Raw genomic sequence first — 18,323 nt, 5'->3', positions numbered from 1 at the left:
AAAGTTTTAAAAATTCATTTATTTTGGATAAAACAATCAGAAAACACAAGTCATGTTCATCTGAAGTATTATATAAGCATAAAGACTCTTTGTGAGACATCAAGTCACAGATTTTTTTTAAAAAAAGGTAAGATGAATTGTATTGTCGTGTAGAGAGCAACCTACAGTTTGTACTTAATAGCGTGCGCACGGTATAAAAGACCGACATAATTTGCTTTAAGAACTCAAGCAACTCAAGCAAGAGGCGTTGTCGGGGTTCTGTGAATTAGAGTGGTTTGCATTAATAGGACGCAACGGATCTGCAAACAACTGCTCAGCAGCGCATTAGATGTGGTTGAGTTACATACAGATGTTGAAAACCAGTTTACTGTTAAGCACTTTGCTGCTTGAATGAACACAAGTGCTGTGCAAAGCTTGCTCCAGCAGAGAGCCTCATCAGTGAGGCAAAAGTGACAAACAGAGCTGGGATTGAAGCTGAGTGAGAAATCTGCTTGTCACACAGGGATGACTAAATGGAGTCCAGTGCTTTACCTTGCAGCTTATAGCTTAAACAACACGGCCAGAAAACAGTCAGCAAACAAACAGTGAGGCACTGAGGGGCCAGGCTAATACACCTGATAACCCAAGGACATTGTGAGCAATCAACTGGACCATTACTAAGAGAGTAAATGAAAGAAGCAGCAGCCATTCCCATCCCCTGCAGATCAGAGAGGGGATGTGAAGAGTTTATTTTATCCTTACCTAAGGCATTAATCAAGCACATCCTGGGTCTGAATTTTCTACTATTTTTTTATTGCTTTTTATTAGATGCTCAGTCCCTTCCCTGAAACAAATTTCAAACAAGGTCATACCACACATCTAACACAAAAGCAGTCTCTGTCCTTTTTCATAAGGAGTTACTGGAATGATTGATTCTGCATGCATTTTCATCCTTACCCACAGGGTTAGTTCACAGTAATAACGGCTCATTTTTGCTAAAGCCCATCAGAACATGAAATCTGGAGCTGGTTATAAAGACAGCTGTTCAAAGTGTGGCTCCACTGCATTCTGATGCTGGTGGGAGCCTAGTGGCAGACATTTATTGCCCTCCAGAGCAGGAATGGCACCATATCTACTTAAAGAGAATCTATTCAGTTCTGAACAGCACAGTATTTTAGTAAAGATAATTGGTCTTTCTGAAAGAAAAGGAAAAAATACAAAATAAATTTGCAAGGTGATACAACATATAAGACAAGCCTGCATTTGCACTATTACTAACATGTACTTGAAATGTATATAAATACATACATCTGATCCTGTCATAAAAATAATCTTCTATGTTGCAGACCACATTATTTAAAGGCAAAACATAGCAACCCAGGCAGGTAAATTGCCCAGTGTTATGTGTCATCAAGTATCACCTCCCATTTAGTTTTCTATAAAAGCCATTACCTAGCAATGATCACAGTGATAAGCAGCTTATTATCCATTCCTTCCTTACTGAAATAAGCACAGCTTCATGGAGCAGCTTGGGAGATTCATTCAATCGGATGCTAAAGGTATGTGACTAGACATATTAGAGTGCTGTACCAAGAGGTTTTTTTTTTTAATTTTGGTAGGTTTTTTTCTGGACTGACAACCAAAATGAGAAAATCTGTCTCATTTCTCTTGCAACCTTGTCCAAAACCAGCAGTAGTGGGCATTTTCAAGATATAAAGAAGGGAGAGATGTTTGTCAAAAAACCCCTGTACCCTTACATAAGAAGTGAAGAAAAGTCTCTAACTATTGGTCCTTTATGCATTTAGAATAAAGATAACACAGTTTTAACCAGGCAATTATTTCTCTGAATGATACCATATTGTAATGATTTTTAGATTAAGGCAAAGAGGAAACCACAAATCTAGCTAAATTAACTAACCCTTGCAGAGAGGCCACATACAAACCTCCTGAAATAATTCCTTCCAGGTAAGAGCTTTGGCTGAAGATGAGCCATCTTTTAAAAAGCCAATCTTTTTTAATATGTTCATTAATAAAAATTCAATCACAATTAAACACTGGGAATACAAAAATAGAACTGTTGTACCTTATTTCTGCTATGCAAGATCTTAGCTTCCAGTCCTTCCAATGGGTCCTGTACATATTTTTTCCCACTAGATCTAAGAGCCTATTACTATTATCTATTAGTTCCCTATAATAATAGTTACAGATTGTGATCAGTTACCTCCTTACTGAAGTTTAAAACCCCTTTATATTCAATTCAGTGTTAACATTAAAGGTACTGTGAATTTCTGAGGTTTTTATATAAGTTTCCACAGTATATCCCTGGCCACGTATCCCTGGTTATACATGCAGGGAAGTAATTTCTTCTTTAACAATCTGGACTGGAAAATCAGGTTTATCTGACTAACCATGATGGTTCTTGGGGCTTCTCCAGTACTCAGTGTTTCCTGAGGCAAGGCATCTGCAGCCCATCCTGAACTTATGAGCTACCTTACTAGTTCTTTACACGCATGTTTTATATTTGACTCCAAACAAGTGGTTTGCTCCTGAACCTGGATTCCTCTCATTTAGTTACCTCCTTGCCTTTTTACTTATGCATCCTTTGCTATTTGTTTCTTCTATAAATATTGGGTTTATTCACATCTTTCACAAAAATATTATTTATTGTAGTGCCTACATTAAATGTACTTTGTATTGCTACTAAAAGAACATAGCACTCTCAAGATGCTATTCTCTAATACATCTAAGGTCTTGCAAGAACTTACTGTCTATCTAGCAGCAGCTTGGATAATCTAACAGCTAGTTCAGCTGTGTTGATTACATAACCTTAGTCCAGGTACACACAGCCTAAATTTTGCACATCATAGGATGAAGGGTTAATCATTTATAATCTCATAGCCATCTATTATTGTGGTGTATTATTTTACTATTCATTAACTGAAACCTGGAATAAACACTCTATGTTTAATTATGCATCACTGGAATGCACCTATTCCACATAAAAAGATCAAACCCCAAAATAAATATCTAGTCCCAATTTACACGTTTCATACTATTTTCCAATCCAGCACGTGAGAAATTTCATACTAGAAATTTGTCATTTGACCCTATGTAGTTAACAACCTTTTTTCTTTTTCTTTTTTTTTTAATTATAGCATTTTCTAATGAAATCTGAAAGATTCTTAAAGACACTCACCTAGAAGTGCTAATTACACCAGTGACTAATGAAAGCAGCAGTGTGATGTTAGATAATCTTATGCATTAACAGCAAAACTTTTGCAATCAGATAAAGCATCAAGTATACTTACTGTAGTAGCTACGCACAAGAGCTGAAATACTATTTAGTTACATATTTACATAGATTCTAACTTGCATTTCTGCTGATTAAGCTAACTAGTGGGTTTTGATGGCAATGGACTTTTATGTAGGCATATGCTATCATTCCCTTACCTAGCACAGTGTTTAGGAGGAATAAACACACACACAACTTCCCCTAAACAAAAGGGTCTGATCTGCTTCTAGACTCCAGTTGGAGTCTATGGGCAGCAGATGCAGACACATGCTAGGAATTTACTTTGTTCTGCTGTTAATTCAGGGAGCATGCAAAGTGCTTGTCCCACCACATGTGTGCTGGTGAGAGAGAAACCTACAGCAAAACCAGAAATCCACTCCATTTTGGTGTGGTGTACAAGAACATACATGGCTGAACAGCTTTGCAATGGGATCAAATAGTCACTAGAGCTAGAGAGAAAATTTTGAATAGTTTTCCAGAAGAAAACTGTGTGATGATAAAAAGGACTCACAGTAAATTATACCAGTATAGATCAAAGTTCTTACATAGATCTTTAAAGAACAACATAAAGAAAATTCTTTCCCTTCAGAAACATTTTGAAATCCAGCACCATGTGGGATTCCATTATCACAGTCCAGAGACTAAAGCAACATCCCAGAGTGCTGGTGTAGTCACAATAGCTTTCACAGATGACTCTTTCATCCCTTTCTTCCTCTGCCCAACTGTAATAGTCTCAAGTAAACCAGTCTTATAAAGGGTATATTCTCTTTCTACCACGTATGCCACACTATTATTTTTTTTGTTGTTGTTTTGTTAAAAAACAGAAGTAGAGAAGCATTTAATTGCTGTTAAACACTGATCTAAATAATACATTTTTAGATCCTAAATATTTGTCTCACAAACTTTCTTTGATTCACTGTTTTTATGGACTTTATTAATGATGGAATAAAAGAGCAGATAATCTGTAAATGAAGCACTTTGAAAAGAGACTAGTCCAATTATGACTAGATACAGGAAAGGTCTTACTAAGTTTCCCTCACTTGAATGTTTTGAGAGAGAACATCCTGTTCAAATCCATGCTCAAAAGATCATTCAGCAATAAGCATAAGAAAACCATTACATTTTCAGATATCAATTATATTAACTATTGTTACAGATCTTAAACTTAGATTTTAAAATGTTTTGATTTGTTTTTTTTAAAATATCAAGTTGTAGAAAACATGGGGTAAATGAAAACTAAAAACATTCATGTTTCAAAGTTATGGAACCGGACAAGTACAAACCTAAAATAAGAATAGATTTCCTTTTGAACTTGTAACCTTTCAAGTTTTATCCAGAAACTTTTAATAGTGAAAGAGTGAAATCCCCTTTCATATCATTCCATATCATTCCCTTTTTACCTTATTTCTCAGGGCAAGTAGGAAGGACCAGGCCTTTAATGGGATGTTTCTGTAAAAATCAGATGCTTAGCTTTTCACAGTAGGTTCACAGCAACCCGTGGTTTCAGATCACTGAGGTATGTCAAAATCCAATCTTTTCCACAGAAGTGGAACTACTCTTTTATACTGATGTACTTTAAAGTTTTTGTACTTAAAATATTGCAAAATAAAGTCTGCTCTCAGGCAGCACTCAGCTCATCTCTTAGCACACAATTCTTCCATCCTCAGAAGAAAGTTCACTACTTAAAGAAAGAATTTACAAATAAAGAGAACTTTTACAACTGTTCTGATATCAAAATTACGTGATTTCCTTTCTTAAGTGCCATTTAAATGCTAATTTAAGAAAATATTTTCACTTTGTTCCATATTAAGGAATACTGGAAAAGATACGATTGTACTTAACAAAGAAGCTGCTGCCACATTTGGAAAACAGAAGGAAGTATCATCAGGAGTTTGCTTCATCTACTTCATTTCATGGAGTACATAATATTGTTCAAACACAGAGCAAGACTCGCAGAGTGCTGTGGCTGTCAGTAATCGCAGGCTGTCTTGCCGTTGTTGTCTGGCAAATCTACAGTCGCTTCATTTACTACTTCAGCTGGCCAACCACAACCACAGTGGTAGTTCAGTATGTGGAAAACGTCAAATTCCCTGCTGTGACTTTTTGCAACTTGAACAGGTAAAAGTTATGTTTGTTGTTTGCTCTTGAGAGGCAACACCTCTTTATCTGAAAGCAGTCAGGTTCTACAGCTTCCTTGAACAAATCAGATAAAACAAGGAAAAATATGGCTCTGAGGGTCACGCCTTCCACACCACCACATAAGATTTAAAAGCAGAGGAAATCAAGGCAGGGAAGTTGTTTTTCTAATCTCCCCCCTCCTTCAGATTAACAATTGCACTACAGATTTTTAGGTTTTGAACCATAAATTGGAGTAGAAAAACACTTCTCTGGTATTGCTCTGTGTATGAGTGTTGCTTCTACAGCGTAACTAAGGACAGCCATCAGTCACATCCAAGTCAAAAAAAAAAGACAAGATTTGCAAATAGAGAGATTCAAATAGAAACCCCATAGAAATGTAGAAATCTTAGGCAAAGTAGATACTTTTTTTTCCTCAGAGGTGCTCAGCCTTTATGGTTTGAGCTGGTATCAGTAGGATACACAGGAAGAAAGCATTTGGTTTGTTTGGAAGTCATGTATCTAAACAGAAACTTCGAATGTAGAAATCTGTAGTGAAGATAGAGGCAAAGATTCAGATGCAGCCACTCTGAAAATAATGTAATATAATATGTAAATGTGAATTTAGGAACAGTTTTAGAAATAGAGAAAGTTTACCCACATCATTTCCTCAGGAACTGTGTTTTCGTATCTGCTACGTTTTACTGGTAGAATCAGCCAGAAGTCCAAGTCTCAAGTACCTGGAGCCATCCTGCCTCACTACGGCTCCTTCCCATCGCCCTGCATCAAGCCATCCTGGGCTATACTGTACAACATACACTGCAGATAGAAGTCCCTCTTGATTACAGAGGGCTGTCTATTATAAAAATGCCTCAGTTCTCGTAACTACAGCAGCAGCCTGTTGTAAATAAATAGCTACTGAGCATGGTCGTTGTCCGCCTAAGAGACAGTTTGCTGCCACATCTATACGTTGTTCATGCTGTGCTTATCCTTCCCTCCCCTTTTTAGTAACCAGGCTTTTTTGTTGGTAGGACAAAGAGGCACAGATCTACCTTTGTGTTTAGTTTTTGACTCAAATTCAGTTGTGAAGAGTTGTTCTTACTAATCTTCCTCAAGCTGGGGCATTAGGATTACACATACACTGATATATTTCTAAAAATAGGATTGTATAAAATAACAGTTTTAAAGAACATTCATTTGTGTTGTTAAAGAGTATTCATTTGTGTTTGTTCTCTTTTCAAACTTATAACTGTTCTGTAAACCTTTAATTTACTTCAATAAAGGACTTAAATGCTGTACATCAGGAAAGTACCTCTAATGCCTTATCATGTTTTTGAGATTTTTCAAGTGGATTCTAGAAGTAAGGATCACCTTGGTTTATACTACTGTGTCAGCAGCCACAGAGCTCTTGGGGAAGCAGACTGTCTCTACACTGGGGTGTAGTGCCTTAGTAAAGCAGGTATATGAGATTACTGCAAATGCACTTCAAAATCAATTTTCTAAATGATAGAAGACAGCATCTTTTTAAAGGAACGGCTCTTCCAGCTGGTTTCCCACATGCAAATGCAATTCAAACCTAGTTGCTGGCTTATGCAGACAGTTCATCTACTTGGGATTTTTGATTGGGTTTGGTTTTTCTAATAAACAACCACACACAACAGAAATGTTTCCAAGATGACTGACCAAAATAGCCATGAGGTGTCCATTTTCTGTGTTCAAATATGGAAAATACCTCCCTAGAAATAGACACTTGTTTATTCATGTCATAGAGAACCACGTGCAGCGTGGTGGGCAAGAATCACTTACAGTTTGCAAGCAGACAACAAAACATGTCAGATTTGGCAAGAGCAGCCTTGAGATCAGTCCCATAACTCTGCAGAAATCTTTCTCCTTCCCACTGACAGGTTTCAAGCTCATGCAGTAAGCAACCTCAAAATAATTTTTTTCATTTGGAACATCGTTTCTGGAGTTCTCCAGAAACTTGCGGTGGAAGATAAATATTCTCAAGAGCTAAATGATTTCCTTCTCGGGAACCAGAACTTCAGCATCAAAGACTTTACAAGGAAAAATGGGTTTTATCTGAACAGCAGCACATTACTTGAATGTGAATTTTTTGGAAAGCCATGTTACCCGCAGGTAAATATGCTTATTTTACTAAAAGAGTATCATGGAGGGGAAGGGGATATATTCTCACCACTCAACTTGAGATGGCTAGCTTTGCCAGCTACTCCCCCTGCTTTCCCTTTACAGTCAGACAATGGAGGAAAAAAGTCCTGCTCTAAATCACACTGAGGACCCTGATTCTCCCACTGAATGCAGATACAGCCTGCTGAACTGAGCTGTAAAATGGGATTTCAGTCTAAACTGGTCTCTGCCTTGTGCCACTTCAGCACAGATAGCAGCCTTTGAAAGCTGTCATACCTCCAGGCTGTATCTAACAACCTTTTCCATAAATAGCCTGTAATGAAGGTCAGTTTGAATGGAATTTTTTTGCCTTACATGATTACGTAGTTTTGTTCTTGAGGTCAAGAACATGGACAGCCAGGGTAACTATATGCAGAGTCCAGAGGAATTCTAAATAATGAGGTGAAAATAGCCCATCTTTGGGAATTCTGGATAACAGCCAAAGAATGTGATCATCCCATTTAATGTCGATTCTTCCATAAAGCAATTTCCAATTTAAATAGAAAATGTGAACATGAAAGGCATATTCTTTCAGAATAATCTATAGATATGTGGTAGCTTCTAAAATTAGGCATTGGAGAGTTCTCTTAACTGAAAGACACTAGTGCTAATAAATAAAACTAAAGCAATGAGATGCAGTCATATTAAATGCTGAGGCGGCTTTGGAAAAAAATGCAAATATTGTACTTCCATATGTAACACGACATTTAGTTTTGAAACAGTCTTCACTAAACATCTACTGGAAGAATTAAAAAAGTTGGTTTTGAATGTATAATTTCAATATAATGTAATGAGTATAGAAAAACAACAGGACCTCATTAAATTACTCTGAGCAACTCAGGTATTAATAAACAATGTGAAATTTGTCCTTTAAAGTTAATTTTCTATCGAAATGGAATAAATACTTTTGAATACATTCATCAGTTACCACTTTTCTGATTGTAATATTTAGCACTGCCTTTTGGGGAAAAAAAAGCCAAAGCAACCCCAGTAATCCATCTCTTGAATTGTAATTCACTAAGGAAGCTTCAAGTGTTCTTTCTTTCATTTTAGTCTTCCCTGTTTTCCTTTATTGAAGGATTTTGAACATGTTTTCACTGAATATGGAAACTGCTTTACTTTTAATCACAATGATCTTCCAGCAAGAAGAGTGAGTTTGTCTGGAAGAGGCTTACATTTGCTTTTTGATGTCCAACAGGTACAGGTATCTTAAAGATTATAAACAACAAATTGTGTAATAACTTGTAGACAGACAAGCAGAGGTGTTTTGTTTTGGGTTTAGTTTTGTGTTTGGTTGGTTTTACACAGCCCTTCAGAATTTCATGCACAAAATTCTATATCAAGACTATTTCTGAGTGAGAGGGTAACTTTAAAGGAAAGATCTAATGCAGACTGAAAAAGTCAGAATTATTATTGACTCTGTCCCCAGCGAAATGGTTCTGAAAGTTGTGAGTGAGCATATTTATATACATACACAGTTCACTTACAACTGAAACATGTCATTTGTGCAGGCACTTCAGGGTAACATAATTTCATTTTAATAAAAAGCCCAGTAGGAAACATCATATGGTGCCAATTCTTCGTAGTACTGAATTTTAGTAGTAGCAGCAGCAGCAGAAGCTGTAAGTGCTCAATGACAGCTAAGATCTGGTCCCTGCACTGTAAATAGTCTCTGACATTAGAATTGTCTTCGACCAACAAAAAATCAGAAAACTGAGGGAATAACACCTTGTGAGATCAGGGAAGAAAGCTAAAATATTGAGTGGTAAGTGATGTAAACATTCACTTTTTTTCCTCTAGGAATTATGAGACAGGAGTGGCAGGTTCTGGAGAGAGTAATGGAAAGTTTGCTGAAAAGGGATAGGTAGTTGCAAGCAGAGGAATAAATATCCAACTTATGAGTAAATGTTCATCTATGCCTACTTGCTTTTGAAATTGGGAGATAACAGAAGGAATAAAAGACCTGAAAGTTTATAATGCCTGGAAGAAAAAGCAGAGATAATCAACAAAGGAAATCCAAGTCAGTTTGCTTCTATACTTTTCTGTAAATTGTCAAAAATGTGACTACAGATACAAGACCAAATAAAAAAGCATAGTACCATTTAAATACAGCTAAAGCATCAGATGGCAAGCAAAGCCAAAACTATTTTAAATAATTCTTTTTGTATTAGGAACAATTCACTGATGAACCTGCTCTTGGTCATACTGATGCTGGTATAACCTTTGTTATCCATTCACCCAAAGAGCTTCCACGCTTTGATGGTTTAGGTTTATTAACACCAGTCGGCATGCACGCGCAGGTTGCAATCCGCCAGTTGAAGGTAAGGACTTTGTCCATTAAGGGGAAATACTGGTGTTTACTGTCTCTAATTATCTTCTGAAGTGTGACAATGAATTAGATATTTTAAGTTAAAATATTCATCATGCCAAAGTGACTTCTAAAAAGAACATTTCCTCCAGACATGAAGAAAGTTGCTGCTATTTTTGGAAGGAGTGTCACTGGTCTTCATAACCTGTATCTTTTAGTCAGTCTTTCTTTCCTAACATCTTACAGTCTTGCTGGCATATAACGATACAAGGACACCACAGCATTTCCCCATGAACACATTCTGTTATGATTAAGGTTGTCTTGAATTCCTGGTAGAATCCAAGTGGAGGGGACTACACTTCTGCACAAGGATCTCTGATCAAGCCCTAATTTTGCTGTGAGAGAGGAGATGATTTTATAATCCCAAAAGCACAAACTGTAATTGCCTCTATTTAAATCACAATGTTACTGCTTCTGTCCTCAACAGGCTTCCTTCAGCACTTGAAAATGTGAGAAAATATCTAAATTTAAAACAGAGACAAAAAAAATATATATATAATCTTCTGTTATTATTACCCTACAGTCAATTATCCAAGAATACCCCTGGGGAGAGTGCAAGCCTGATATAAAGCTTCAGTACCACAAGATTTATAGTACTAATGGATGTTTGCAGGAATGCAAAGCCCGGTACATACAGGACTGGTGTGGCTGTTTGCCATTCGTTCTTCCAGGTATTTCTCAGGAATAACATCATATCATACACTGATCATCTTGCTAGGACACCTCACCTGTTATTGAACAGCAAAGGAGATGGGGCACATGCTTGAGGGATATCTACAGCTGGGTCTAATTAAAATTATATAAATTTATCTTTTTTTTAATTCAGAGAAAACAAGCAAGATATTTATTTGGTCAGTTCTAGACCTATCATCTGGGTCACTGGCTATTCTTAAGATACAGACCAAAAAAAATTGAAAGAAAAGATTATGCCTCAGGGTTGTCAGCCAAGTCTGTAGGCTTCAACCTGACTTCCTAAAGAGCTGGTACTAAATCCATAAATTTTCATAGATTTTCACATGTACCACAGAAAACCTACTTTACAAGTGTTTAGCAGCCACAGCAGAACTGATTGCTTGAAGACAAAAACTGAGGTCCCCCACATGGACCATGGAAAGGGTCTGGCACCAGAAGAGTTCTCTGCAAAAACCAAAAAGCTGCATGGAACCATCTAATCAGCCTGAAATGCAGAGTACAGGTGTATGCTATAATATTCCCCTCAAGAATCCAGACATCTCAATCACTCTAGAAATGTAAAGCAGTAACACTGAGCCCTGATCACTCTCCTCCCTCCCACCTTTTCAGCATTAAAAGTAATTATAATTATAATATTGTCACCTCGCTCTGAAGCAAGAGCTGGAACCCAAATCTCTGCTCTCACAGCTCTTTTTTCACAATTAGTGGGCAAGAAAGCCACTGTCACACCTATCCTTTCTGCATCAATATATTTAAGTATCCCCAAGCAAGGTAGAATGTTTTCACTAAGGGAGTAATCTCTAGCCTTTGTTTGACCTTTTGGAAAGGAGTTTGGCAACATCCTGGAAACTCTCATGGAAAGGGGTTTGAGAAGGAAATTAAGTCTAGATCTCCCATCCTCCAGGCAAGAGCTTTATACTTTGACAGCTAGAGGGAAACACCTTCTCTAACTGTGTGCTAAACTGCTGAGTAATATTTCCATGCAAGGGAAGAATTAGGGTGAAACGGAGACATCTGAAATCTGGAAGTTTTGCTGTTAGCTCAGGGTGCTATCACATACACCTTAGGTCACCAAACACCTCTTGCATGAAGTTCAAAACTTTTGCTGAAACACATGGGGTGTAATTATATATCTTTTCTACCCTACTTTGTTTTTTCATTTCCACTAGGAAAAAGAGAAATTCATGGCTTTAGCAGGCTAACACAGAGTGAGCCACAACCTTAAAGGCAGTTCTAGCTAGCACACATAATAAAGATGTTTGCTCCAACAGCAAGCCTCCTGGTTTGATCTGTTGTCCCTTTTCACTATGTACCCCTTTTGCTGTTGGTAACCACACTGTGCCCAACTGAATTGATTTCTCCAATGTATAATGACAAACTTGAAGGGGTGAGCAGGCTTTGATGACGTTACATTTCAGTTTAGTACAAATAGAGCTAAGGGTTAGATCATTAATTGAAGTTCCTAAAGTGTGTTGTTTATTTTTAAGGAAATGGAATAGAATGTGATTTGCTGAAGTTTTACAACTGTGTTTATCCAGCAGTCTGTAAGTAATAACTTCATATTCATATTTTCCAAGCCAATTCCAAATAGTAGACAATATCTATCAATTAAAATACTAAAAGTAGTGCTGAAACAGAGTATACCCCAGTTCATTAATATTCTGAAAATAGAGTCCAGACAGAGCATTTAATGCCAATTTAAAAAAAAAAAAAAAAAAATCATTTTAGTAATCAGAAATGGTTTAAAATGGAAAAACATTCAATTAATCTGTTTTCATATATCAAGCCTCTGGCTTGCTTTTTTGTCTCTTCATGGTATCTATCATCTTTCAAGCTACAATGTATTTTTTTTGTTTGAGTCAGAGAAGTGAACAACACAGTAATAACAGGTTTGTTAACTGATAGAAAGTATAATTCTAAATCATTGGACTTCAAGTTTTTTATCTTTTCAAAAGTAAAATGAATTATATATTTTCAAAGTGCTCCAAATGCAATTCATTTCCATAAGCAAATTATTTGCACACTGTAGATATGAAATTTGTAAGTCACTACAACTGACTTTCTGGAAAATACTGTAAATGGTAATCTGAGAAGTATAGTTTTTAATTGTATTGGATTCTGTTACGTAACATGAGTCAATCATCCATTCTGTTAGGAAGTAAGGTACCAAGTAGATTAAGAAGTTGGGGGGGGGGGGGGGGGGGGGGCTGTGTGGGGATTTATTTCTGTTTTGATTAGGTGTGTAGATCTTGTCTTGATGTTATACTACTATGAAATAATGACTATTTCTTTTTTCTGGGGCTCTTGAAATAGATTCTACACTCTTATATAATCATGATCTTTGATAGCCTGTCATGGTGTAAATACATATTTTATTTAATGGATATTCTGTGACCAGGTTTCAAAGAAACCACTGAGCAATAAACAAAAATGACCCCCAATTCCTATCAAGGATGGATAGGATTCAGAGCTGGACCCCAGAAAAAACTGGCATCGTAAACCTGGCTTGTAGGCGTCTGGTCCCCAGGACCCCAAGTTAGGTGCTAAGGCTAAGTCTTCACAGGAGAGGTTAGACATCTGGTAACAAAACCTCAAATGACAGCACACTCCTCCAGTATCTGTGGGACCTACTATTGGTGACAGCATTTATTTTGGGAACTCTAAAGGCCAGCTATCCAGACTGAAATCCACAACCGCAGCATCCCTGGAGAGTACCTCAAATCCTCAGCTAACAGAGAGATCTCTTTCCCTGCGGTTTGCAAAAGTGAGAAGCCCACACGCAGAGGGAACAGACACAATGACCACCACCCACCAGGACAAACAGAGCATCAGAAGCAGGAAGTTATGGTATTCATCTCAGAGTAGCAGATGGCTTCAGGTGATGGCTTATACTTCAGGAAATATTTATGCCTTACCATTTTTCTTCCACATGAATTTTCTCCAGTTTTCCAGATTTCTATGGCTATTTCTTTCTGTTAGAACTTCATCAGAGGAATGGCTCCCTACTTTCATGAGCAGCGACACCTGCAGAATTTTATGACTTCTCTTTGGTATTTGAAGAAATAAAGCTGTCCCAAAACCCTTTTAGCTGTCAAAAGCCCAACCACCAAATGGCAGGCAGGGGTTAAGGTAAACCAAATTTAGCTTACCAGGATTATTACGTAGTTATCAGATGATAGCAAGCTACAACTGGCATTGCTCTGGAAGCTGTTTCTATGCACTGAAATCAGCTAGGCAGACATCAAGGCATCAAGACCAAGGATTATATACCTAAATATGTAATCAGAAAGCTAGCAAAGAACACGGAAAAATCTTCTGTTACCCTACTGTTTAACTGTGGATGAGAAATAAGCATATAAAGTCCTAATGAAGGCAGAAAGACTTACAGAGGCAGTATTTCTTTGGAAAAAGTGACCAAAAAAACCCTCAACTCCTACTACTGTGCACCAGTTTGCCAAGTAACAGTTACAAATACATATTTGTTCCTTCAAACCTAGTAAGTATCTGCTTTTCTTGGGATAACAAACATTTATCAAAGTCAGTTTAAAGTAATTTCATAAGTTTCTAAAAAAGTTTTTAAACAGTGTGCTTTTTAAGGAATATTATGTAAATTCCCTCTCCTGAAATTTCAGATGATATAGAGATAAAAGGATTATGTACAGTAGGAACCCACAATTCCACGTGCCCTGCCCCATGTGAAGAAACAGATTACCCTACCACTGTCACCTATTCAAGTTTTGGAGGACAAAAAGCCATAAAATACTTATCTGCAAAATTGAAGAAAAGCCCAGAATACATCAGGTAATCCTGCTTAACACCTTGTCCAATAAAGAAATTATTGGTTACTTTAATTGATAAGACTAAAGAACATATGATGTAAATACGATCTTTTAAAAATATTCTTATGCATGGTATTAATAATGTTGTCTGTGAGATAAAATAATCTCTTAGACAAAATTGGTTAACATTTATACATATGCATATATATTAAAAATATACTTAGATACATCTGAGACTTGTGGATAAGATAAAATAGATACTGCAATTAAAAAGTAACATTTTCAATTACCTTCTGTGTCATTGATCTTTGATAATGAAGGGGGTTTTTATCACTTTTGCCATTAAGAATAAAGAAAGGGCAGGGTTATCCACAATCCACATAGTCAATCCATCCAATAGGGAAGACAAATGTTCACCCTTCCACAGCTGAAGTCAATGAACAATTTAAATAGAAGCTACATAAAGTTGTTCTATTCTCTCAACGCCTTCCCAAAGGAAGCTTCATAAGCACTAAAGAGCTAGGTTTTATTGCAGCAGTAAAGTCACAAGTTTAATAGTCTTTCTATTGTTAGTATAATTCACTAATACCATTTATATTATAAAAGTTATTTAGAAAATATTTGGTAGAATATTAATTCTCATGAGGCAGCAGAAGAGTGAAATAACATGGTCCTATCTGTGTGACTGAAAATGCTAGACAGCAAAAGAAAGTAAGCCTATAACCAAAAGACGAGACCTTCTAGCATGAAAACATGTCTCAACAGTATTGTCTACACCTTTTATCCAGGAAGTGGTGGTAGAACTTATGCATAGAGCTGTGTTGCTCGGTAGTAGCACTGAGCTGACATCTGCATACTTTTAAATTCATAGAAGAGATATCATGTATGCTTATGCTTTAATAGAGCATATGTGCCTTACTGTTACAATAAATTGATGCCAGATTTCATTGCAAACACAAGCATTATACATTCAAAAATAGAATGATTTCCAGATTTTTTGCCAGAAAGATATAATCTAGTTATCAAAGAGCATTTTAAACAGTTTTATAGACTGAATTGCCTCTTACTCACAGACGTAGATGTCAGCAGTACAAGTAAGTATTGACAGGTGCTGCATGAACTTAAGGTATTCACAACAAAATATGTTTATAAAGAACTGGAGAAAATTTGGCTAATTAAATGTTTCAGTGACTTCAGTTTCCTCACTCTTGAAGCCATCAGTCTGCAATGTTTGCATATGGTTATTTGTGAAAAGAAACTATGTGAATCATAGAATAGTTTGGATTGGAAGGGACCTTTAAAGGTTTTCTAGTCCAGCCCCCCCTGCAATGAGCAGGAACATCTTTAACTAGATTATGTTGCTCAAAGCCCCATACAGCCTGACCTTGAATGTTTCCAGGGGTAGGGCATCTACCACCTCTCTGGGCAACCTGTTCCAGCGTTTCACCACCCCCATCATAAAAAATTTTCTCCTTATATCTAAGTCTGAATCAACCCTCTTTTAGTTTAAAAGCCATTACCCCTTGTTCTATCACTACGTTAAAAAGTCTGTCCCCAATGAAGATTATGAAAATTAAACCTGTTGTTATATGCTAAAGATATTAATCCTTTGAGGACATTTTATCTTTGTCGATTATTTTATTGTCTGTAAACATCATGCACAACCCAGTAATTATTCAATTAAGCAAGTGAAAATACAGAACGTTCCCCTGTTACCAAGCCTTAACCAATAGGAATCCTACCCACATATTAACGGGTGCATACTCTGAACTATACAACGTAGAGATCTATTGATTGCTGAAGATGTAAGAAGGGAAAAGTTAAACATTTATTGGATAGTTCTGCTAGCAACTCCATGACAATGGTAGAAAGTCTTATTAATAAGATTATTTTTATTACTCAGTGCTACCTGAAATTTAGAATTATCACCTAAAGAGATAGAAGTGATTATTTTGTACAGCAAACACTGTTTTCATGAATATTGTTAATGAGCTCATTATTACTGTCAACCCAAAAATCTGCAGTTTTTCACATTCCTGAAGAATAATAGCTACTTTTGTTCTTAAAAGGTCAAAACATTATGTGTGCAATCAGTTTTTGTGTCTGTTTTATCCCACATCCATTATGTTAATATTCTATTTAGGAGTTAAGCAGAATCTCTCTGTAGACATGATAACATAAAGATGAGGTCTTTACTCACACTGAATCATTCTGCAGGTCTTGCTCCAACTGAAATTTACCTACCCTTCTGCTTTTACAGCAGGCAAGAACATAATTAGGTAAGCAAGACTATTAGCAGAGGGTAGAACCACACATCTGAGTATAGGGCAAGGGCTCTTCTGCACAAACATGCTAATTGAAATAAGCGTATTTAACTAAATTTGCAGTTGCATATAACCAAGAGTGGTAAACTACGCTTCCAAGCACTGTATCCACTGTAGGTCAGGATGTCTGACACTTCCACCCAAGCTTATCTGTGACCCTTAGAAAGCATGAGTCTCTCTCACAGTACAGATCTAGAGTTACTTTTTAAACATAGCCTGAAGATCCACTCCTCTGATAAGCTCCTGTTATAACCATGGTTATTAGGACACCTTTTTTTTCCTTCAGTCATCTAATTAATTTTGCTAACATTCATCTAATTGTTCTTTAAAAGACACCATCACTCTCTCTGAACTTGGTCCATGCTGATAAATGATGGTAAAAATGAACAGCACTCCTGATGGTCTCAAGTAATATTGTATGTATTTGTCATTAGGCAGAACCTTGTGCGTATTGACATTAAATATCATGATCTGAGCTACAAAATAACACAGCAGCAGAAGGCCTTGACTATATCCGAGTTGCTTGGTAAGTGAATGTTTAATATTTATTTATTGCTGATTAATAATTAATCTAAAAATAAAAAACACACACACAAACCAACCCAGTTTTTTATTCTCTCCCCTCCCAAGTCATAGCCTATGTGGGCTTCTAAACAAAAAGCAGTATCTTTTATATTATAATGATAATAATCATGTCTGCCTCATGGTCATCTTTGATACTGTTTCCTGTCATTCCATTGAAGAACCTGAAGTTTGGACAGCAGCTGAGAGTAACAGTTAAGTTTGGCACTAATTCATTTCTGTATCACACACAGGACTGTAAGAATAGTGAAGCTAACGGGATTTGGAGGGGAGAAGGAGAACATGGGGAGGAGAAGCAAGAAAACAGTTAAAAAGGCATACAAGCAGAAAGTATTTTAAATTTCTCCTTCACAGTAGGATGTGTTGTGTTGTACTTGCTTTATTTAGAATTTTAAGAAACACATTAGTCTTCTCCAATAAACATTCTTAAGAATATTAATTCTGTTTTCTTAAAGTGATGGATTACATATATTGAATTTATTTAACACTTAAACCCAGCAGGGTTTTGTCTGCTTGCTAGACTAAACCAAGTGCTTAGGATGACATATGTTTATTTCCTTCTATTACAGCTGATGTAGGTGGCCAGCTTGGATTGTTTTGTGGTGCCAGTATGATTACAATCATAGAACTGCTCGAGTATATTTTTACTAACTTTTGCTGGATGTGCATCTTTCTTCTATTGAAAGCTCCTGAAATGCCTCAGTGGAACAATCCATCCCAGAACCAACCAACACACAAAGAAAAAAAGAAGGGGATACAAGAGTGTTAGTGGATTGTAGAAGCACAAAACTAATTGTTTCCTTCCCTTTAAGTTGCAAAGGAGACAGTAGTATTTTGCATTACTCCCTTCCCTGCATTCTTTATTCTTCCTGCTTCTTTTATTGCCTAGAACTATTTAACTGTGCTAAGTAACTTAAAGAAAATGAACTTCAGAATGTCTCCTTTCTCATGTAAAGAAAAATGTAATCTTCACCTAAAATTTTAAATTACCACCTTTTTTTTTTTTT

General features: G+C 36.6%; 1 protein-coding gene across 1 annotated transcript; it reads left to right on the top strand.

The window, feature by feature from the left end:
- Positions 1-1,498: 1,498 nt before the first annotated feature.
- On the top strand, positions 1,499-18,085 carry ASIC5 (acid sensing ion channel subunit family member 5). The gene is made up of 10 exons (XM_074904052.1): positions 1,499-1,538; positions 5,083-5,389; positions 7,291-7,522; positions 8,649-8,768; positions 9,742-9,891; positions 10,462-10,609; positions 12,119-12,175; positions 14,264-14,432; positions 17,169-17,260; positions 17,886-18,085. The coding sequence occupies exons 1-10, from the start codon at positions 1,499-1,501 to the stop codon at positions 18,083-18,085; spliced, it is 1,515 nt and encodes a 504-aa protein (XP_074760153.1).
- The last annotated feature ends 238 nt before the right edge of the window (positions 18,086-18,323 follow it).

This window comes from Athene noctua, chromosome 4, assembly GCF_965140245.1.
Source record: "Athene noctua chromosome 4, bAthNoc1.hap1.1, whole genome shotgun sequence".
NCBI classification, from domain to species: Eukaryota; Metazoa; Chordata; class Aves; order Strigiformes; family Strigidae; genus Athene; species Athene noctua.
Note: the sequence above shows the minus strand (reverse complement) of the source record. Positions and strands in the feature narration are given on the sequence as shown.